This window comes from Chaetodon auriga, chromosome 23 (assembly GCF_051107435.1).
Source record: "Chaetodon auriga isolate fChaAug3 chromosome 23, fChaAug3.hap1, whole genome shotgun sequence".
NCBI classification, from domain to species: domain Eukaryota; kingdom Metazoa; phylum Chordata; class Actinopteri; order Chaetodontiformes; family Chaetodontidae; genus Chaetodon; species Chaetodon auriga.
Window position 1 is genome coordinate 16,666,422 of NC_135096.1, and position 22,090 is coordinate 16,688,511.

General features: G+C 45.3%; 1 protein-coding gene across 15 annotated transcripts in view; it reads left to right on the top strand.

The window, feature by feature from the left end:
- Positions 1–406: 406 nt before the first annotated feature.
- dock9b (dedicator of cytokinesis 9b) overlaps positions 407–22,090 on the top strand; it is a 46,316-nt gene continuing 24,632 nt past the window's right edge. For 3 of the 15 annotated variants that reach the window (XM_076723419.1, XM_076723416.1, XM_076723420.1), the window contains exons 1-3: positions 408–1,169; positions 16,667–16,783; positions 20,775–20,864. In XM_076723419.1, coding sequence (XP_076579534.1) covers positions 1,056–1,169; positions 16,667–16,783; positions 20,775–20,864 — 321 coding nt within the window. In that variant the 5' untranslated portion in view covers positions 408–1,055. Of the gene's footprint in view, positions 1,170–8,483; positions 9,797–13,361; positions 14,310–16,666; positions 16,784–20,774; positions 20,865–22,090 lie in introns of those variants that run through there. The other 12 variants (XM_076723409.1, XM_076723410.1, XM_076723418.1 and 9 more) reach the window with 6 other exon arrangements.

Sequence of the window (22,090 nt, forward strand, 5' to 3'; positions counted from 1 at the left end):
GTTGGGGGTGGAGGACAGTCCTACACAGTCAGAAGGGGTGTTGCAGCGCCGCTGTGCCGCAGACTGTGAATATAACACCCTGGAAACATATGCTGCGTTCATCCTTTCTGTGCAATTGTCCGATTGTTTAGACGCGTGTAAACGCTGTAAAGCTCAGTTTGAGCATGCATTAGAAAACCACCAGCAAATGAATGTGACTTGTGCAATGCCTGTATTTTAATGCAAAATCCCAAAGGTGCACTTCCTTCAAGTGCTGTAGAGTGACAAAGTGCCTTTAAATGCCTCAATAGTTATTCAACTGTGTTACTTTACCGCCTCTGTGTGGTCAAGTAACTTTGACAAACTGTACGGTTAAAACAATAATTATTCCAGCAGATGGCAATGTTATCCTGTGCCTAGGGCAGAGCAGCCTGTGGTTTGTAGTTATATAACCTCAAAACAGTAATTAGTGCTGCTCAAATACTTAGTACGCCTTGTATTTATATAACAATTAAGACATGAATTGCCCTTTAAGTCTGTTCATGTTCCTTTGTGTATTACTGAAGCATAATCGTGATACCGCAAGTAGAAAATGCCAAATGATGTTATCTGGGCACTATAATGTCACTGCTGAGTGTCCCACAGCCATACTAGAAATACAGTTTTGCTACATGCAGTAGCACCTATTCGTATAGCCTCCAAATATGATGGATGACTTAGTTTGCAGTGCTGTCCCACTGGGCAGTATCACACTGAGGAAGCGGGGGGCGTGCCAGTTTGCGCAAGGGACCTCCGCTGGCGGGACGGAGCATTTGGATGTTGCTCTCCGCCTGCTGTTGACCGGTGAAAGTCATCTTCCATTCCACCCTGGACGACCGTTTCAACTGCAGATGTGACCGAGTCAGTGCAAAGTTTAAGAGAAGCGCAATGGCTGGATAAAAGAGCGCCAGTGTGCAGTTACGCACGTCGGACAGCCTGGAGCGCAGGGTTTCAGCCTTCACACCGCCGCCCGGGACAGCTCTCGCAGTCTGCTCTTTTCTCCGCACCTGGCTGCCTGATGAAAGGTGGGCTACACCATGGCTTCTGCTCCACCCGAGGCGAGGAAGTTTACCCGGGGGCTCAACAAACCGGGCACCGCCGCCGAGCTGAGGCAGAGCGTCTCGGAGGCTGTCAGGACGTCAGTGTTGATGGTGAGGGGAGTCTGTTCTGCACTCACACACCAAGACTGAACACACATAATTTATCATAAGCAGTATATTTTTATAAAGGCTTTCCTTACTTCAGGTCAGAGGTTCAGTGCCTTGCTCAAGGACACTTCAGCAGAGCAGATACTTATAGATACAACACAGTTAAAAACTGGGACAGCACGTTCTGCAACATCCGTCATAATTCATCTGGAAACACTGATATTTCTGTCACTATGCTGTCCTTTACTGCTGCATGTCCCCCATGTCTGACTCTACAGGGTGTCTATTGTTACAACTTTCTCAAAGGGGTTGCCAGGTAACTGAAACATACACCACCAGCTCCAAAGGGACGAGAAAGATGACACACACACACACACACACACGCGCGCGCACACACACACACACACACACACACACACACACACACACACACACTAAGACATGAACGCTTGTGTAGTTCATTCTGTCATCTGACCCCCTCAGGTGCACCTTGCAACCAGATAGGTTAGAGCGAAACAGCTGAGCAGCGACAAAGGTGAAACTTGCCAAAGACACGGTCCATGTTTTTATTGTATGACAGGGCAGCATGTGGCCTGTAGCTGCCTGACGTATGCACTCAGGTAAACATACCCACAGTGAGGATGATGATGGTGTTATATGGACACGACGTCTTCCCTCATGTTAAAACAGGTTATACTGTTCCCTCATAAGTGACTCTTGAATATAGGTTGTACTGCACAGTTTGTGATCGCCTTCGTGCTGTCCTCATCCTCAGGGACTCGTCCACAGCACAGACCTGACTAACAGCCATGACTGTCTTCCTGCGTGATAGTGATCAATATGCCATTTGTCTGCAACTGATGGCTTTTGCTATCAATTATGACTGCTGTCTCTGTCCTTGGGTCTTAGAAACTGAGTTTAGACTCAGTTATAATGAGACCTGAGAGCTGAGGGTTGTTTGCTTATGCAACGAACACATAAATGCGTTTTCCCTTCACTTGTTGCCTGAGCCCAGGGGTCCAAGCCAAGGGAGATCTTGTCAGCGCTGAGGAGTTTGTATTGGGGTTGGGCACGGATCATCATGTTACACTAACACACTGTGCATCATTGCCTTTATAGCACAATGAGGCTATGCACTCAGAAAAAAGTGGAGCGGAAGCAGAGATTTTCATGTACCATAGCTGCATTTTGTGTATTCTTCAGCATAATTATGTGTACCATAATTAGTAAACAGGAGACAGTGTCGTGATCTCTCACCAGCTTCCCGCCTGTGTGCAGTGCTAATTGTATTTAATATGGCCGCTCTGGAAGCATTGCCACATCTTAAAGGAACACAATGACAGTTAGAGCCAGCAGCCAGTTAGCTTAGCTTCGCATAAAAACTGTAGACAACGGCTAGCCTAGCTCTGTCTGACAGTTACCAAGTCAGCCTGGCAGCATCTCTAAAGCTAGTCCTTGAAATGGGTGCACCATGGAAGTTGGAAAAAAATATGTTTAAAAGTATGTTGAAATCAAATCAGCAGAGACTGCGATGTCCCAACTTTTAATCCCTGTATACTCAGGACTAAAAAGGGTCACGCTCCGAAGGCTCTTTCACCCACATTACCCATAATGCAAACAATAGTATATTTGGTTAGACTTGATGACATCATCGTGGTTGTTTTGTCAGACCTGACAAAGTTCCTCAGAGCCTGTCTGCACAGGCCAACAAGTGCTGCTCATGACGAGCGAACAAGTGCCCCTCCAACGAATTTTCACAACTGTACATTAAATTCAGTCTAAATTTGCAGAAATCTGTACTTTAAGGTATCAGAAACTACTTTGTACCTTATCCGTGGATCCCAAGGTATGCATCTGGGTCCCATTATGTGCCCGCTGTAGTACATCTGTTAGTAACACACTTCCGTACGTACCTCTATTTTTGACTGTGTACTTATGGTGCAGCTGTTTCCCCTTCGCATTTGACATGGACACTGACAGGCTGGTATGGTGAAGGCAAATATATATAGTTACTGGACACCAAAGAATTTCCTCAACAATTCAGCATTCGCCCAGCGAGACGCAGGTCGACTGGCCTCGGACTGCGGTGCGATGCTGGCAGCTTTGATCTGATCAGACTGGTTTTGTATGTTTAAGCCAAAAGGATGCAGGAAATCTTTTGCAGATGAAGGACAGCTGTCTGTATATAAAGAGAGTTTCAAATCTAACATACTCCTCTACCTGGTACACAATCCATTATTTAGTCTTAATCTCCATCCCTACACTTCTGTCATAGTAGCCTATTAATTCTGCCTGAGCTCACAGTGTGTGGAGTGGCATAATGGATGTCAGATCAGATCTCTGGGCTGTATTTAATAATGTATGAGATGATGGTAGGTGTCCTAGCTATTTTTAAACTTGCCCTCTTTCTCCTCTGTAACTTGGTGTCACACTAAGCGCTCAGGGGACCATCAATTATGAATACCTGCATATGTGATAAATCATCTAGATTCAAGACTTATGCCAGATCAGGGGCGAAGTTGGACACACACACACACACCACAGATAACTGCAGGCGTGGCTGACTGTCAGCTATACCTTAGTAAACACAGTGGAGGCCGAGCGGGAGAGAGCTAAAGACAGCCCCTGCAGTTTTAATAATCACTTCCAACTGTGGGAAATGCTTGCTTCGACGTTTTTATACCTCCTTCTGCCCTCTCTCTGCCTTGCTGATTGAGAGGCTTTATGACTTCCTTCGTGCATTCTGCTGTAGAAAATGCACACAAGCACTTCAAATTCTGCATTTGTCTTGTATATTTTTGGCTGTTTGTCTATTGTCTTTTTTTCCTCCAGCTGTTAGACTCCTGTACTCTAACCAGTGAGAAGCACTAACCCCATAATGTGCCTCCTGATACCTTAATACCACCTCTCATTTATACAGTGGTCGGTTCAGACAAGCAGTTCAAACTGTGGAATTCCACTTAAGAGTGAACTCCACTCCAGAGGATTTGGTCTGATTAGAGCATAAAAAAACCTGGCAGAGATAATCTGCAGATTTGCAGATGCTTTAGCACTGCTGACCTATATCGGTGTTATGATACAGGGGCGGTGATGGAGCGGGGCGTTTGGTCGGTTGCTGGGTTTGCGGTTGAGTCCCGAGTCACTGCCACTGATAGCTGAGGCGAGGGTTTTTCTGGCCATGTGGTTTCCATGTCTTCTTTATTTAGGCTATAGCTCACAGTCTGTGTCGTTGCCACCCTTACATTGGCGTAAACACCCGCTCTCTTCTTGCTTTGGTGGCCAGTCTGGCATGTGTGTGTTTGTAAGTATATGAAGAGTGTCATTTTCCTGTCTGTGAGCTTCATTTCTTCTTTAAGATTGACAGAAAATAACAAGATTCAACATCACTGTAATGCAAAATTCCTGCCTCATGACATGGCTTTGACACGTTGCCAGTTTCCACCATATTCAGCAAACAAGGCTGTCATCATTCTTCAGAGCCTGCAGGCTCACAAATGAAAAGTCTGTGCTTGTTTGAGCGCCACATCATTTTTATTGGATAGTTGCTGCATGTTTTTGTTTCTGTTACGTGGCCCGCAGTGTTGATTCAAGAGAGCGTGTAAAGGAGATTTCAGCTTATTGCACCATCTTCAGTGTTTAGAGGTTTCTCTCGTTGTTTGTTGTAGGGATCTGCCTAAGCTTTAGCAGACAATGGCATTACATCTCATGTTGAGCAGTTTCACAAAGTCTCGCAGCTCCAGCAGATCTTTGTTCATCATCGTGTCACTACTGCAGAAAAAAAGATCTCAATGGCTGAATGAATCTAATGTTTGGGTAAAGATCAGGCAGCCAATAGAATTCATAAAGTACTAAGAAAAGACTCGAGATGCAGTATTAGAGATGGGAACTGCATCAGTTATAGTTTACAGCTGAGACTGACAGTTATTATTTAAGAAGCATTTATCACCACCTACTACTGACTTTGAGTTTTAATGTTTTAATTTACTGTTGCTATTAATTTTTCTTGTTTAATTAGCTCCATACTTAACATAAAATCACAGAATCTGCCATTTTCTTTCCAAAGAACGAACTTTATAATTGAAAAAAGAAATAAAGTTCACTCAAAACAGATGGCAATCAAACTAAATATGGTTGATTTTTGAGTTCTCCACTATGCAGTTGTGTGCAGAAGAAATGGAGGAGATACTCATAGCTGACAAACACTCAAGTAAATTATGGGCGGTGGTGAAACGTCTCCAGAAAGCTGTCCGTGAAGGTTCTCAGTCACCCAAGTCATGGTCATCCAAGGAGGGTTGAATCTAGAGCGACTCCTTCATCCAAGGAGCGTCTTCAGTTCTGACGTCTGTTTGCATCTGATTGTTTAAAATCTGTTCTTTTCAGTATTTTTTAGTGTTGTAGATGAGAGTCCTTTTCAACCAGTTAAATCCATCAGGTTATGAATATTCATGAAGCTGGAGGGCCACGAAACAGATTAAAAAACAAGGTCTGAACTGAAACAGCTTGAAACTTTTAGTCTCCAAAAACAAGAGGCTCAGGGTCCAAAAACACTGAAGCCTACATTTCCCATAATGCACCCAGTAACAGATTTGGTTCCACTCTCCGTGCCTGGTAAAAACTCCACACCTCCAGTTTGAAACACAGGCTTCCTCCTACAAATATGTAGAGCCTAAAGCCGAAATAACCCTGATGACATCATCCTATCACTGTGACATCATCAGGGTTATTTTCTCAGATTTGACAAAGCCCCTCCAGAACCGCAGAAGACTCCCCATGACAATGAAATACACTTTTATGTGTAAAATTGGTGGAGTGCACCTTTAACTCTGTGTGATTCACTAAACGGTTGCTATTTAATCAGCTGTGTAGCCATCCTTGTCTGCAAAAATTGGGCACTGACCATAAAAAATTCCTCTGACCTAGTTGACACAATTGCACATCCAGTCCTCTGTAGCATGTGTAAAAATAGCCATTTCACTTTGGTGAGGAAACATTCACGGTCCCTTTGGCTGCCTGAGAATCCTCCATGTCAAAGTTAGGCTCAGATAGTTCGAATTAGAGCGCATTAACCAGTGGCCTAGTTAGAACAGAGAGGCGACAGCACTGCGCTGGTTTTTCTCATTATTGGTTTGTTAGCCATGAAGGGTATTGATCGCAGCCAAAAACTCATGTCAGGACACAAGGACCCTGTCCTAGTCTGCTAGATTACCTGCAGGCCTTTCATGAGACACTCAATACCCAAATCACATGAGCGTAACCCAGATTCAACACCAGCATTCATTATGGTTAGCCTGAATTTAGGTCCCTGATGAAACTATTGGCACATTTGCCCGAGATGAAGAGAATCACAATTGAAACTTGCACTGCATGGACTAAAAGAGCAATGGGAACACGATCTGGGCCACTTTTCAATGAGGCTTGAGAAGCAATCCTCCAACAAGTGCAGCGACTCTCCCTGTAGTAGGACAGACAAGAGTCAAATTACCAAAATCTATCCAAATTTAGATCCTGCATGTGACAGATGTAAATTGTCTTCTGTTCTCTCAGCGATCCTCATAACATACTATTTAAACCAAATCCTTTAACAGGCATTTTCACCATTAGTGAATAAGAGAGATGAGGTAGCACCTCATCTCTCTTATTCACTAATGACAAATGTGGTTTCTTTCTAGCCTAGTTTTAATCACACTGTTAATGCTGTGTAGTCACACTGGGCATTAATTCCCTTTATCTACATTTACATAACTGTACATTCATGCAAAAATAAAACTCACAGTAGAGTAAGTCTCTGAGGCCTAGTTTTGCAAAACAAACCCTGGATAGTTTTTCCACGCCCCGAACATCAAACCGTTGCAGTCAAACTTGGCCGCCATGCCGTCTTTTGAATCATTGCTGTGCTCTGCATGCTCTCTGGGTCACATTACAGTGTGTTTTGGGCAAAGCTTTCGTGCTTGCTCGTCTCTAGCCTTTTGCACAGGCTCACAGCTCGCATGGCATCCTCTTTGTCTGCTTTGAGTCATGTGGATGTGATGGGAGTGTTTCCCAAAATCTGTAAGAAAAGATGAGGTAAGACGCATCGTCTGGCCTCTTTCCAGTGAGTCATCCGGCCTCAGTGTTGTTGCAGTGTTCGGAGCAGACTGTGGGAGGCAGCAATGATGCATGTTTTCTGCTTCTGTCCTCCTGTGTGGAGGTGCTGGAGAGAAATGATCCAAACATGTAAAGACTTATGCTTTCATTGAGCAGTGGGGAAGAAGCTTTTGAGTGTGTCTTTATTAGCATTAGCTAAGGCATGGCACTCTCACATTCATGGTCGTGGAACCCTATAAATCTTTACACAAGTCTGTCTTGATTTATTAGATTTTTGCAGCTTGTGCAATGAGAAAAACGCAGACGTGCATTGGCATGAGTGATGGCTGTCCAGGAGACCAACCCCTCCTAGTTAATTGTTTGAAAAAAAAAAATCCACATTTTGGTCTAAAACTACCAAAGCTAAAGCCATAGAGTCCATGCAGTACGTCTGTGATGGAGGGAGGATGTACTGCACTGTCTTCTGGAATGGAAGATGAGCATCTGAGAAGAGCATTATGTTTGCTCTGCTGACTGAGGCGGATTTTCATGACTGAGCGGCACATGGAAACAACTGATAAATGTCCTCTGTGGATTCTGATCAAGTATTTTTGCGGTCTGGTGCAGTGTCTCGTTTTTTTTGTGTGAAAAGCTTATTGGATGCATTACGGGGTGCAGTTTGGATTTCATCAGATTAATGCATCCTCTGAGGAAAAGCCCTAATGTAATGAGATTGTTCAAAGAATGCTGCTGAGGCTTTTTAATGAGCCTGAAAACTGAGAGAAACCAGTTAACAGCTTTAAAGGGCCACTCCATCCATTGTGCACGTGAAGATCAGTTGTCATGAGGAGTACTACTCAATTAATGAATGTGTCCCCTGCGACTCCCTCAATTATAATCAGTACTTTTATATCTACATGACTAGATGTAAGTGCCGCTCATAGACACAAACCCAAATAGCATTATCACCAAATCTACAGCTGCCCTCAGCTCCATAGGACATTTTAGTATATTTCAGCTCATCGTTTGGCTTATTGTTTTGGTTCACTTTCACCGCTCGTGTTTTGTATTTTGACTGCAGCTTTAACACCTGCCTTTTCATTTATGCCCATAATAACTGCTGTCAGTAAAAGTCACATAGGCGCGCTACAATGCTATTAGTTCTATCTATTTAAGCCCTCTGATGAGTCCAAATACTGCTTCTACTTTGTGCCCCCTCTTGCTTTTTAATGTGATTCTCCGTCTTAACCGTTTTGCTGCATCATCTGCTTAAAAGTAGGTGAGTGTGTCAACCGCTGATGAAATATTTACACCAGCCATCGGAGAGAAGCTGAAGAAAATTCAGAGGATTGTTTGCATGTGCATGTAAATGAGCCTTACATAAACCAGCCTGCGTCCTTGCTTGTGGAGAGAGGATGTGAGGATGCTGGGATGTTAATTAGGTGATGATTTGCAGAGGGTTGCCAGGTTTGTCCTGGTCGTCCTATGACGCATCGCGCTCGAGTCCAACCAAGTGTTAATGGCGTGGGCCTGGCGACGCAGGTCAAGAGAAGTTAAATCATTCCTTTTTATGTCTTAGAGTGCGTGCAAATGACATCAGCAGGATGACTGCATCGCTTGTAATTTCATTGTCAGTGGGAGAAAGAGGAAGGAGGGAAAGAGGCAGAGAGAAAGAGTAAGACATTGTCTGCACCAGCCAGTTGTTATGTGTGTGTAGGGGGGGTGACTGTGTGTGTGTGTGTGTGTGTGTGTGTGTGTGTGTGTGTGTGTGTGTGTGTGTGTGCGCACGCCTGTCTTTGTTGGTATCAGTCTGCTTTTACTGTTGACAAAGCTTGCAGAGTCAGAGAAATGACTAAGCTGTGAGAGTGAGGGCGGGAGAGAGAGAGCGAGCCTGCTGGAGAGGAGAAGTGAAAGTGACAGGCAGGAGTGAGTGATAGAGAGAGGTGGTTGAGAAAAGAGGGAGAGAAAGCAAAACCCGTGAAGAAGAGTCGGGGAGAGGGAGAGAGCAGAGCGTCTGAGCATCCCCCGGCAGAAGGGAGAAGGAAGGAAGAGGAGTCGGAGAGTCGACGCCCTGCTCCGGCTGAATGAGCAGCTTCTCTCGTCCGTGCGCTCATCCCTCCATCCCCGCTGAGCTGCACACAGGAGGATACGACTCAGCGGCCCAGCGCTCGGGCTGGGATTTGCTTTTGAAGATACTGGTTGGATTCTCCTCGCCTATGGGAGACAAGCTGAGTGAATCCTAAAGCCTGTTTGTACACCTGTGAGGGGACTCGATGTGGAGGAGGTCAAGGCTGAGAGCTCAAGTTGGGTTTGCTGCATCTACCTGGAGCTGAACTTGAAGGCAAGACTTTTGAAATACGGCTCCATCTTTTCCTGCATGGTGCTGGTGAGCGTCTGCAGTCGCCATGGGATGCACCACCAGCGTGGTTCTGTTGGAGGGGCTGCGCTCCATCCTTGAGAGGAACTGTGGCTACATCAAGGGGGCGGTGGAGCTCGGGGCTCTGGAGGAGGAAGAGGAAACACTGAGTCTGAGGGGATCTCAGCTCTGGATTCCCACCACCGCTCTGGTAAACCCATTTCCAAATGTTGCCTCTCCTGTTGTGTTTGTGGGTACTTTCCAGTCATTTTCCACTCTTTTGAAATCAGTTGTGCTTTTAATTTAATTAAACTCCAGTGTTCTTGGAGAGAAGTCTTTTCAGTTTCCAGTTTCATTTTCGTCCAGTTGGTAATGTTCACCATGCAAAATTACAGCTCAAAATGAGTTTATCTCCAGAAATACAACACCATCACAGGCTTGGATTTCTGAGCAGATTGGAGCAAAGATTCTAGTTAGAGCTCCAGTCATCTATTTTCTATACATATGACACATAGAGATATAGCATCATGTCTTTATTGAGAATGGAAAGAATTAATAATTTACAGATTGAGCGAAGACGTGTCAGATTAAACATGAGTTACTGCACACATCAGCAGAATTTTGGTTAATAATCTCCCTAATAGACTCCCCGGAGGAACCACATTTAGAAGTGGAGTGTATCTTTCAGTGGCCCCCGATCACACAATTACTGGTGGAGCACATCAAAAGCTCAGCGTTTGCCTGCGAGGAAATCTAAGACACGTCTCAGGATCTGCGCGAGTTTGCTTGCACTGAGCAAGGAAAGTAAAATCTGGGTCTTGAACTTTTTTCCCTCGGCCTGTAGCCATGTTGTCTTCCACTTAGATATATGCACTGCTACATTAAGCTACTTCCCTTTAAGTTATCTCCATTAGCCAGCAGCCTGCACTGTGTTAAGTCAGAAAGATTTAATGGACAATCAAGATGGAGGGGGTTAAGCAGGAGAGCTGGTGCACACAGTCAAGGACATTCACTATAAACCATTATCACTTTCGGATGCAGTGCTTCCTTTCCAACCATGAAGCTGCGGTTGGCCTCCTCTAACCCTTCCCATAAAAACAGCAATTACATCTGCAATTACAGCAGAATACATCCTTCTATCAATATCCGAGTCATAGTTAAGATGGACAACACACGTCCATGTCCAAACACCAACGCTTGTTTATTCAAAAGGCTGATTTGTACCATCAGCTCCCGTGTCAAGCCTCCTGTGTGGAACAGTTTAGACTCTGACAGGGGGGTTAAACACAGCTAATAAGCGATGATAGCATCCTCTCCTCTGAGGTCACCACTACCAAGATGGCTTGCCATTGGTCAGTTCCTTTTTAAATGCATGTGCGACCGGGTCTTCCTCATGCACCTCTCATCATGTACCTGTACAGTAAGATGAATGTCAGTCCTGCTCCACTGAGACTTGCCTCCAGCTCTGTGGTCCAGCGCAGGCTACAGATCATCCCTCTGTGGGACAGACAGGAGACTGGATGAATTTCCAATGGCCTATTCCCAGGCAGGGACTTTCTGCGCTTCAGCTGCTGTTGCTCTCAGCACCCCTGAGATCTCTGACTTCATACAGGCTTAGGGAACTCCCCTCTCTCATGTCATATTTAACTTGTCCCACATGTTTCCCCTGTGTTACCTGGAGCCACAGTAATACAATGTTGACCACAAGACAGACCAGCTGCTCTTTGATTCTTTGATTAAAGGGCATTCTGCATTTTGGTTTTTGGTGACAGATAATGACTTGTGACAGATGAGTGAGTTTCAGTTCAGGGAGCTAACTTGCATGTGATTAGTGTATGTGTGTGTGTGTGTGTGTGTGTGTCTCGTGTGAGGAGGGGGGATCGGTCTGAAGGGGAAGTTTCACTTCTTTTCAGGCAACGCCCTCACACTTTCCCTCTCCGGGGCGCCTGTAGCCGTCATCAGCTCCCAAACATTACGTCAACCTGCGCTTATGCAATTCTCCACAGACTTGTGTGACGCTGTGTGTGTGTGTGTGTGTGTGTGAGTCTGTTGCATGCCACTTGGGAAGGGTGTGGAAGGCTCACATGTCCTAATGGGTTCAAGCTGTGCAAAAACAAATGGACACCGTCCTCTTCACCTCCTCCTCCCTCGCTCTGTCTCTGACAACTTCTTTTTTTATGTCAGGCTCTTCCGCAGATGGCCTTGTAAATTAATTTGCACTCTCATCGCCCTTCATACACACATTCAGACAGAAACTCACACGCAGTGCATGTGATATGGCTGGCATGGTACCAGCGATAGCTCCGGGAAGCGTGATGGTGTGAGAGCGCCCGAGAGATGTGGGTGAATGAAGCGGGATGACCTCAGCGCAGCCAGGGTCTTTGACAAGAGGCTGATTATCACGCTGAGCTGGTGACGCTGTCACTGAGGCCTCTGCAGGATGGCGGGGACGCAGTGCAGTCAGCAGTCCGTTACAGACTGAGGCCACAAAGTCAAGACATGAGTATCTATACAAATTTCACAGCAGTCCATCCGGTCGCAGTTGAGACATTTCATCAAGAAACAGAAATATCAGTCATCCTGTGGACACCATGAATGTCTGTCATAGCAAGAAATACCACAGTAAGCCATCCAGGAAAAGATCATCTTGAGCTTAAGCACGTTTTTCACTTTTTTATGACATTTCATGGATTCATTGATGCATTAATTGATGGCGAAAGTGATCATCAGTGGCAGCCCTGCACACTTTGATTAGTTATGTACTCATGCTGCTCCGTTCCTGTGGCTCGTAAAGCCTTTTCCATCCCACCTCGCCTCACGGACGCCCTGTTGGCCAAGTGCAACGCCCTTATTTTACAGCCTCCGTGCAGCTTCCTGTGTTTTTAGAGGAAGTTATTTCTCTGAATGGTACATTTCAGCAAGTCCCTTTGAAGCGAGTACAGTTAAAACAAGTTATGCTAATTATGCACAGTGCCGCACACATCAGAGAAGCCCGCAGTACAAAAAGTGAAGCTCGCACACACACACGCACACACACACACGCGCCCTTGCCTGCCTTTGTGCTACATTTTGTTAGGAGGCGCTGAAACTGTAACAGAGACATGACGGCCTTTGAAGTCCTCCCGATCCGTGGCGTGTCATCCCCTCTCTCTGACATCCCACCTCTCCCTCCCATCCTGTGCGCTCAAGAGAGCCCCAACTTCTCTTCCCATAGATATAATTGGATGAGTTATTAATCGTGCTTGTTGAGTCAGAGAGAATCAGTGGCTGGTAAACATCGGCGTGGTTTGGGAGTTGTGTGTAACGCAGCATAAAGGAGAAAAAAAAAAACCCTCCAAAATACAGGATTTGCATAAATTTACCCACAGTAATTCCTCACTGAAAACTTTAAATGTCATCATTCTGAAACACGCTCTCCGATCAAAAACAGCTGAGCCGAGGCGCCTCCGTTGCTTAAAGATTAAAGGCGAGCGATTCTCCTCAGAGAGAGCGCCGACTGGATGGAGAAACAAGGGGCAACTCAAACCGTTCCTGAAGCAGCAGGAGAGTGTGTGTGAGTGTGTGTGTGTTGTGTCTAAGAGCCGAATAAGGGGGAAGTGTGTTTTAACTGACCCCGCTGTGGGTACCCGCTGCAGCGGATACGGCTTAGGGACAGTTCAAAGCAGAGCAAAATATCAATGGGGAGTAGAACTTCATCAACACAGATCGAGTGTCTGAGCGCTGTTACTACGGCTGGTCACAGTTATTTTAAGTCACTTCAACAGTAACGTGGTTTTAGATCCAATATAGGATCCATCAGACAAGCCAAACCGAAATTAAAGTAGAATGTGCGTTCATTTCTTCGCCTGCATCGATTTTGATCTCTTCAGCTCTTCGTTGTGATCTGAGAGCTCTGTTAAAGCAGCAGGCCGTGGGGGCTCTTCCTGACACCTGCTGCATATTAAGTCATGGTATTTTGGGTGGTGTGTTGCTATCGCTGTAGCACAATGAAAGTCAGCTTTGCATTCAAATTGTGTTGGGTCATATGTATTGAAGTTTTTGATGAAGTTTTTCTACTTAAAGAGCCTTTTTTTATCACTACATTCCAGTCTTAAAGAACATACAGGCTGAGTGTGTTGGTCCTCTGTGTGTACTCTCAGTACTGGCTGTAATCCACAACATTACAAAACTTTTGTCCCTTCAGCTCCTCCTTTTGTCTTCTACCTTTTCCTGCCACTCCTCTGTCTTCAGCACACTCAGGGCAGGTGGAGCAGGCACATGACGCCATGATCTCTGGGCCTCTTCGAAGTTTTTAACGGGGGAGTGGTTGATTTCTCCTCCCCTTCCCTTCACGCACATCACATACTGTACATACAAACGCACACACATATCCACACACGCGTTCGCACAGCTGCACAGCTGTGAGGGTGGGAGGGGCCCTACCCTGATGAGAGTCAGAGCGGGAGCGAGGGAGAGGGAGGCTGGGCTATTGTGATTGAGCACAGAGGGAATCTCACTGGACGGTGGGCAAAGCTCCCTCGCCCTTCACACGCTGCGGCGCCATGGCAGTGTGTGTGCAGTGAGTCTCACACCTGATTGAAGGCTACACACGGGCAGGAGTGACCGACATGCAGGGCCGGGCCGGCAAAGCCCCCAAAAGGGAGATGGTGATAGAGTCTCCGCAGCAGTACAAGAGCCTGGCTGAGATTGAGGCGGAGGTGGAGGCTGGGTCGCAGGTGGCGGCGGTGAGTGTGGACTGTGCCATCTTTTACTTACAAGTTTTTCTAAAATCCACCCTCGTTGTGGGAGTTGCCTGCCGAAAGGAGCCGATGTGATCTCATTGTTTAACCAAGTTTTTTATCGCTTAGATTTCCTTTCAAGAGAAGCTTTGAAGATAATTTAAAAGGGTTAGACGGAAATGGGAAATAGCAGCTTCAGGGTCCACCTCTCCAGGGGGTTGAATGTTGGTCTTTTTTAGGAAATGGAGTACTGGTGGATCCTTTTGTTCATTAACTGTTTCTGTGCATCAGAGTCAGGGAGTGTGACAAGTTGGCTGTAAAGTTGGTGCAGTGACGCAGACTCCGTAGTTTGCTTAAGGACACTGTGAAGAGCAGCATGTGCTCTTTTTAGCATTTTTTTTTTAAAGATGTGAGTTCTTTGATGTGGATTTATTATAATCATATGTCACTTTATTGCAAAGTTTCCGCACATTTGCATTATGTTTGATCAGAACATGAAGATTATATGTCATAATTCACAAGTTAGGTAAGAGTATTATTAAACCGCCGTCATAGAGCAGAATAACAATTACATCTTCATCAACCTTCAAGTTAAATGTGATCCTCGCATCTCTCTAATGCATTCATGTGAGATAATTACTGACAAGTCAGAGTTCACAGCTGCTTGTTGTTATCTTCTGTCTGAATGGCAATTATCCAGCTGGATATCAGGACCGACGATTTGCTGCTTATCAGATGATCTTTTATATCCAGAGAGCTGTGGAGGGATATTTTCATTGCGTCATCGGGAGAATTGCTTGGACGAATCAAAATGTAAATCTATGGTCAGAAGTCTGTTTAATTGGCCTCAGTTTGTTATGTGTTCACTGGACCCGGACCAAGAGGCTAATCCAAATAATCTGGATGGCAGCCACGCCTAGTGGCCACATCCAGACCTGGGAGGTATGACAGTTTAGAAATGTGCACAGAGATATCTTCCAGTAATACAAGGTTTATCTGTTTGTTAGGTAAAGCTGCAGGAAACGCAACTCTGCATGTGACTGGTGAAGTTTTAACTTGACAAATGCAGAAATCCTGCAAAACTGCACTCTGGATACTCATTTTAGGGCTTTTTGGGGCGGCATCGTTGGTTGTCAGTTGGTCTGTCGACTGCTTTGGTCCAGACTGAAATATCTCATCAACTATTGGATGGATTGTAATAATTAGCAAATGTTAGCATGCTAACATGCAGAACTGATGGTGGACATGGTGAACGTACCTGCAAAACAATAGCAGATTGTCACTGTGAGCATGTTAGCATGCTGACGTTCATTTAGCTTAGAGTGCAAACTGCAGCCGCACAGAGCTGCTAGCTTTGGTTATAGGCATTTATTCTTCTTTTGTTTTTTCATAAAGCTGCAATACAGGCAGCTTTGCACACGTGATGTAATTGATGGATTTTAAACAAACATTAGAGCTGAAAAAAGACCTAATTGAATGTGTGTGTCTATAAACTGAACATCTCGGAGCTACAATTTGAAGATATCATCTTCAGCTTTTGAGTGGAAAACAATATCCTTGTTCTCATTTTCATTCACAAATCCGGCCTCTCTGTGATGCTTTAAGGCAAGGGAAATTGAAGGGAGGAAAGGATTAACATTTCTGAGTTCATCTTTCTCTTCATTCTCAAGTGCTGACTCACAACTTTCTGCTCGGTGTCCTGATCTATGCCTGAAACTCACTCGTGCAGAGGTGAAGTCTACAGGTACGGATTAGACCGGGTGTCTAATTTACACCGTGAAGTATTTTAAATCTGAAATCTGTCTTAGCTCGGCTTTGATCCGCTTTGTTTACTGCCTTTGAATCCGAGCATACACACACGTGTGTGTCATATGTCCAAACAGGAAGAATCCTGTTCTCTATATCTGAGATTCTTTGAGATCTGTAGGGCTGCAAGGGCCACTATTTACGCATCCAGTCCAGGTTTGAACGTGAGCTCATGGCACAGTGGCTGGTACAATGGCATGCACAGACTCCCGCTTATTCATCCATCCATCCCTCGCTCCTCTCATCCTGCATCTCCTCTTCTGTTAACCCACATTCATCTGCGTCTCTGTGCCAGTTCCTGCTGCTGTAGCTGTCAGCCAGTAACTCTGTGAGGAGACAATAGCAACTTGTTGTCCAGACAGCGTGAATACCCCCAATATCCCTCTGTAACTCACCCTGCAGCCCACACACTGATACCCCTATCAGCTGTACAGTCGCTGCTCAGTAAATGTTTATCAAGAAGCAAACGCAGCTGAACAGGAGAAGAAGAAGAGCAGGTTTTCTGTCTCTCCACATGCTGCCAGTTGTTGATGCTCTGCTCTAATCTGCTCTTTCAGGTAAAGCCGAAGATCATAGAGCCTCTGGACTATGAGAATGTGATTCTACAGAGGAAGACGCAGATCATCAGCGACGTGCTGCGCGACATGCTGCAGTTCCCCACCGACGACTTCCAGGTGAGACGTGGATGGAGTTACTTCGTGAGCGCTCTAGGTGTGTCGACGTCTCATCCTCGGTGGCAGAGCAGTGGCCTTGAATCTGGAGTTGATCAAGTCCAAACTACTGCAGAGGTTTCAAACCACTGTTTACATGGAAAATATCTTTGTCAGTTTGAGCAGAACAAAAACACTTGAGCCTGCATTAAATGATTTTTTTGGCCATTTAACGCTCGGCAGAAATGAGCTGAACCCAAAACTTTTAAGTTGACAGCATGAAGGTGTTAGAAAACAGTTGCCAGTTGAGCATTAATCCGGAGTCGTGTTCGTCTCTGTCTGATGAATTTGCATTGCGCTCCCGTAATATTAATAAGTGTTTGAGTAAATATACTCAGTTACTTTCCACCAGTGGGAAACACTCACCGTTTTCACCGTTGCTATTGTTATCACTGCTCTCGATGAGAAAACCACCTGTTCTCAGCAGGTTGTTTGAAGTAATTCTGGGAAATGTGGAACGTCAGTAAGTGAGGCAGCAGTGGGTGAGGCACGTCGAGATAAGGCCGTACTTAATCACAGTATAACTGCTGGAATGCTCTGAACACAGGGATGATATACTGTATGGCAGTGGATTTGTCTTTTGAGAGGTTTGAGGGCTGGGAAAGGTTAAAGCAAGCTGTGCTCAGTAATACAGCTGCACTGTGTGTTTGTTTAGTCAAACGCTTCATTAACGGCTGCAGCATCAGCGAGGCAGAGATTCATGAAGCAAGAGTTGAGTTTCATGTCAGTTCATGTGACTGGCAGAGGCAGCCAGAGGCCCCAGATCACTCCCATGGAAGCTGCTCAGAGTGGATATGGGTGAATGTGGATGACTGGAGTCATGTGAGAGTTTGGCTCAGGTCAACTTTGCTTGGACAAATTTAAGTTACAGAGATCCTCTTAACCAGTTAAAGGACCAAAACCCATGAACAATATGAAAACAGCTGTGAGTGACTGTGTTTCAGTGTAGCCGAGTTGTTTTCATTGGACAAAATCAACATAAAAGCAGGTTAATGACAATCGTGCTGCTGTGTGTTTGGCTACACTGGCACATACGCTGAACAGTCACAGTTAACAGACACACCAGAAAGCCTTTTAAAAGTTTTTTCACGCTGTTGAAGTTCCTCTTCGCTGCACTTTTTAGGAGATCAGCTCCTGCAGCAGGTCAGCTCAACTGGGTGACGAGGACACGGGCAAATGATGTGGTCAACCCATGTCTGAAATTTGACTTCTGCATGTACTGTGTGTAATCGCTGGCTCGTGGTCTTATAAACATTTACACGCCGCATAGATCTGCTGCTGGTGTTCAAAGGGTCTGAAAGGCTGTGTCAACATTACATCACCGTCGTGCTGAGATGGATCTCGGCAGGGCCCACTCCCAGTTTGAGGGAGAGGGAGAAAACACTTGTGTTTGTCATTCCTCAAGTCTCAAACTTAAAAGTCTGGTGAGATTCAATATTTTTCCTCTTGTCAACAAATCCCGTGTGCAGACTCAAACCAACAGTGCATATCCTAGCAGCAAGTGTGTATCAAAGCCTGATATATCTCATTCCTCTGCGCCATCGTTGTCCAAAAACTGTTAAAATCACATCAGTGAGCCTCACTACACCACCAATGTGGATTCATCCGCCGCTAAAAATAGTCCCCAACAAATGCACTGTTTCCTCCAGTTTGAGTACAGTTACAGGAAATCACTGAGGCTTTTATAGGACTCAAACTATGTAGCTGTGAGCAGAGTGCATGGTGGGAAATCGTCAACGTACAGTCTGCTTCCAAACTCTTTCACAATCAGGAGATGATGAGTGGTTTTCATTACAAGGCTGTCTGCAGAGCACAGCCATTAGTAACTGCCCCGGACTCTGTGTGTGTGTGTGTGTGTGTGTGTGTGTGTGTGTGTGTGTGTGTGTGTGTGTGTGTGTGTGACCCAGTCCGTCCATCTGTCTAACCTGCCATATGTTTTACATCACTGGGCTCAGAGAGGAGAAGGGGGAGCCGGCCAGACATATGGGTGTAGCATGTGCACGTGCTGCACAGACACACACGCGTATGGATACACAAACACGCACGCACACACACGCATGCATGCAAGAAGGGGGGCCTCAGTGTGGAAAGAGGTAACAGGAGGTAAAGTGTTGAGTTATGGATCCACTCCAGGAGAGATCCCGGGTGGATGCTGGACTGAGCGTGTTTAATGCACTTTTGCATGCATGCAGCCACACACATGAAACACACACAGTCACTTTCATCCTTCAAAGCAGAACGAAGACCTCAGAAGACTCACTTCTCGCCTCCTCGCCGTCTACCCAGATATCTCCATGCTGGAGAGTTTAGTTCCTGCCTGGCATCACCCGATGTGCCCTGCAGTGTCACTGCCTGTGGGAACACGCTCCTCTGGCCCAGTGGAAGCCATCAAAGCTCTGGTTTAATGACTGTGAAAGGAATGCTGTTAATTGGTAGCCAGCAGTTCTTGCTAGCGGTTGACTGACAGTGGTGTGTTTTGGTCAAAGCCTCTGTGAGTGGCTTGTCAAACAGACAGGCAGTGTGTGTGTGTTTAGTGGTTCTTTTTCAGTGATTTGGCAAAGGAGAAAAGATAGAAATAGGCTTTAAAGCTTGTATGAGAGCCGCTGAATGGTCTTTGAATTGTTGTACTGAGCCAGATGACAGGAAACAGCTAGCCTAGCTCTGTGCAACGGTAAAATAAATACACAACAGCACCTCTAAAGCTCACTAATTAAGACATTTTATCTTGTTTGATACACATTTTGTTTTCACATTTTGGTTTTTGTATGGATTTAGTAAATGAGACACAGAGCCAGGCTAGCTGATTCCCCCCTTCTTTCAGTCTGTATGCTAACCTAAGCTAGCAGTGTCTTCGCTTTACCCTCGTATTTAGTGAACAGATATGAGAGTGGTATCAGTCTCGTCATAACTCACAGTAAGAGAGTAAATCAGTGTATTTTCCATTAATAAGGCCTTTTTCTTTCTTTTGTCTGCTACAACAAAAGCATAAAAAGTTCATTTTTTTCCAAACAGCTCAAGTCTTTTGCAGCCAAACCACTGCATTGTTAGCCTGAATGACCAACATTTTCCTCACTGCAGATGTTTTGAAGTATAACTGGTGCCCAATAGCCTGCTCATAAGAACTTCATTTGACCTGCACACATATTATACAAGGCTGAATTAACTGAGCTCGGTCTGGGCTCCTGACACGTCTTTAATAGCTACTGCAAGAGTGAACCGGGCAAATGTGTGAAGCTTGAAGTGTAAGAATAGGAGATTTATGACAAAAGTAGGTCATTGTGCCACTGTTTCCTACTCATCTTTGTGGGTTGAGTAGAAAAGCAGAACACTAAGTGGGAGCAGTGTTGTGCCCAATAGCTTCCCAGCCCAACAGTCTTGAAGCCCCGGGGCGCCTTTGGCTCCTCGGCTATGGATCCTCGCTCCTCGCTTTCTGGCTGTATCCATTTAATAAGGGAGAAGAATTAGGACTGGGATAATACAGGCTGCACATTATTGTTTTTTCTCCATTTGCTTTATATGTTACATTAGATTTTAATGTGTTTTGAAAAGGATTTTGGGATATATTTGTGATGCTACATCTGATGCTACTAAGCCAAGGCTTTTGTTGTTATCCCGAAGTCTTAGCTTGGCCTGATTTGAAGCTGCAGCCCTGGTTGTAGTGCGAGTTGACCATCTGAATGAAGTTAAATGAATCAGAGAGACATGGCGAGCAACATCCCTCTGCTGAAGTGTCCTTGAGCATAGCGCTGATCTCCAGGAGCTCAGGAGGCTGGTTTATAGCCGACCTTGATCTCTGACCCTCCTTTGAAGGAAGGTACAAAGAGAACTGCAGGAAATGCTTATACTGTGTGAGTGAATTTGCGCTGTTGTATAAAAACAGCAGGAGGATGGATCTGTGTGCCAGCCTCTTCTATCAGTCCTGTTTTTCATGCCTGCTTTCCCTTTCCCTCCTCAGATCTCCACCCTGAGGCGCCAGGGCAGGACTCTGTTCTCCACCGTGCCAGACACTGCTGAGAAAGAAGCTCACTCGCTGTTTGTCCAAGAGGTAAAACTAATACATACCTGGACGTAAGCCTGCTTTGTCCATTCTTTATCCCTCAGTCTTGGCCCGAGCTTCAACCTCTCTGTCGTGACTGAGGCGCCGCGTTATCCTTTTGTTTGGAGCGCAGCCATGTTTTCTCTCCTCTCACCCAAAGGCAGGTGCTTCACTTCTGTTCAGATAATGCAACCAGCTCTTAGGCCCTGAAGAGCCATCAGATACAGGAGCTCATAGGTTCAAACATGAATCCAGCCAAGGATTCACTCTGCTTTGTTTACAGTGTGTGGATAAAGCAGATTTCAGAGAAAGTGTTTGTTGACCGCTCACAGGAGTTAGACACAGGGGAAAATCTATATGAGCCACATCAGAAACTGTTAGCCGTTAGCCTTTAAGTGAACTTCCACTTACGCTCTCCACCCTCACAATGCAGAGGATCAGCCACAGATGGAGTCCGCAGTTCATTGGTGGTTCACGTCATGTTGTTTCAGAGGAGCTGTGTGCTGGGGTTGGTCGGGGTGCGGCCTGATAGAGCCTGATAGGGGATAGTCCCCCATGGCTGCAGCCAGGAATTACATCATAACTACATCTGGAGCAGCTGTGCAGCCTTATACCGATGGGCTCTTCTCGTTCTGAATTTATTTTTCCACGTTGTAGTGACCCTCTGCCGCGGTCAGCATGTGTATTTTGTGAATTCGCAGAATTGATGAACACATATTGGAATATCTCCAACCAAGTGATGCTGCTGGTGTTTGTTTTTCATGCTTGTGTCAGATGTTTAGATTTCCTCTCTGCTCTCCGCAGGAAGAAATAAACAATCTTAACCCAACGTAGCTTCTCAGAAACATGTGGACTAGCAGCTTTGTGAGCTCGAACTGCAGTTTATCGTAAGATGAAAAGGATGAACAGATGTCACAAAATGTCCTCACATTGGTCTGAACTGAGAAAGTGTACAAGAAACTCCCATTCGGACAGGATTTATTTCAGTATTACCTGCTCTGGTTCAGCTAAATTGAACTTTGAGCCCAAATACACTGACCTCCACACCATGCACCAGTGGATGGATGAATCCTTTATTATCCAGTTTCTTCTGTAATATTGATCCTGTCTGAACAGATGTTGTGTTCTTATTTTAGATTTGATCTGCTGTGCTTGATTTGTATCAGGATTATTTGGACAAATAGTAAGATAAATGTTTGTCTCTCGCTAACTCACTTGGATATTTTGCATTTTAG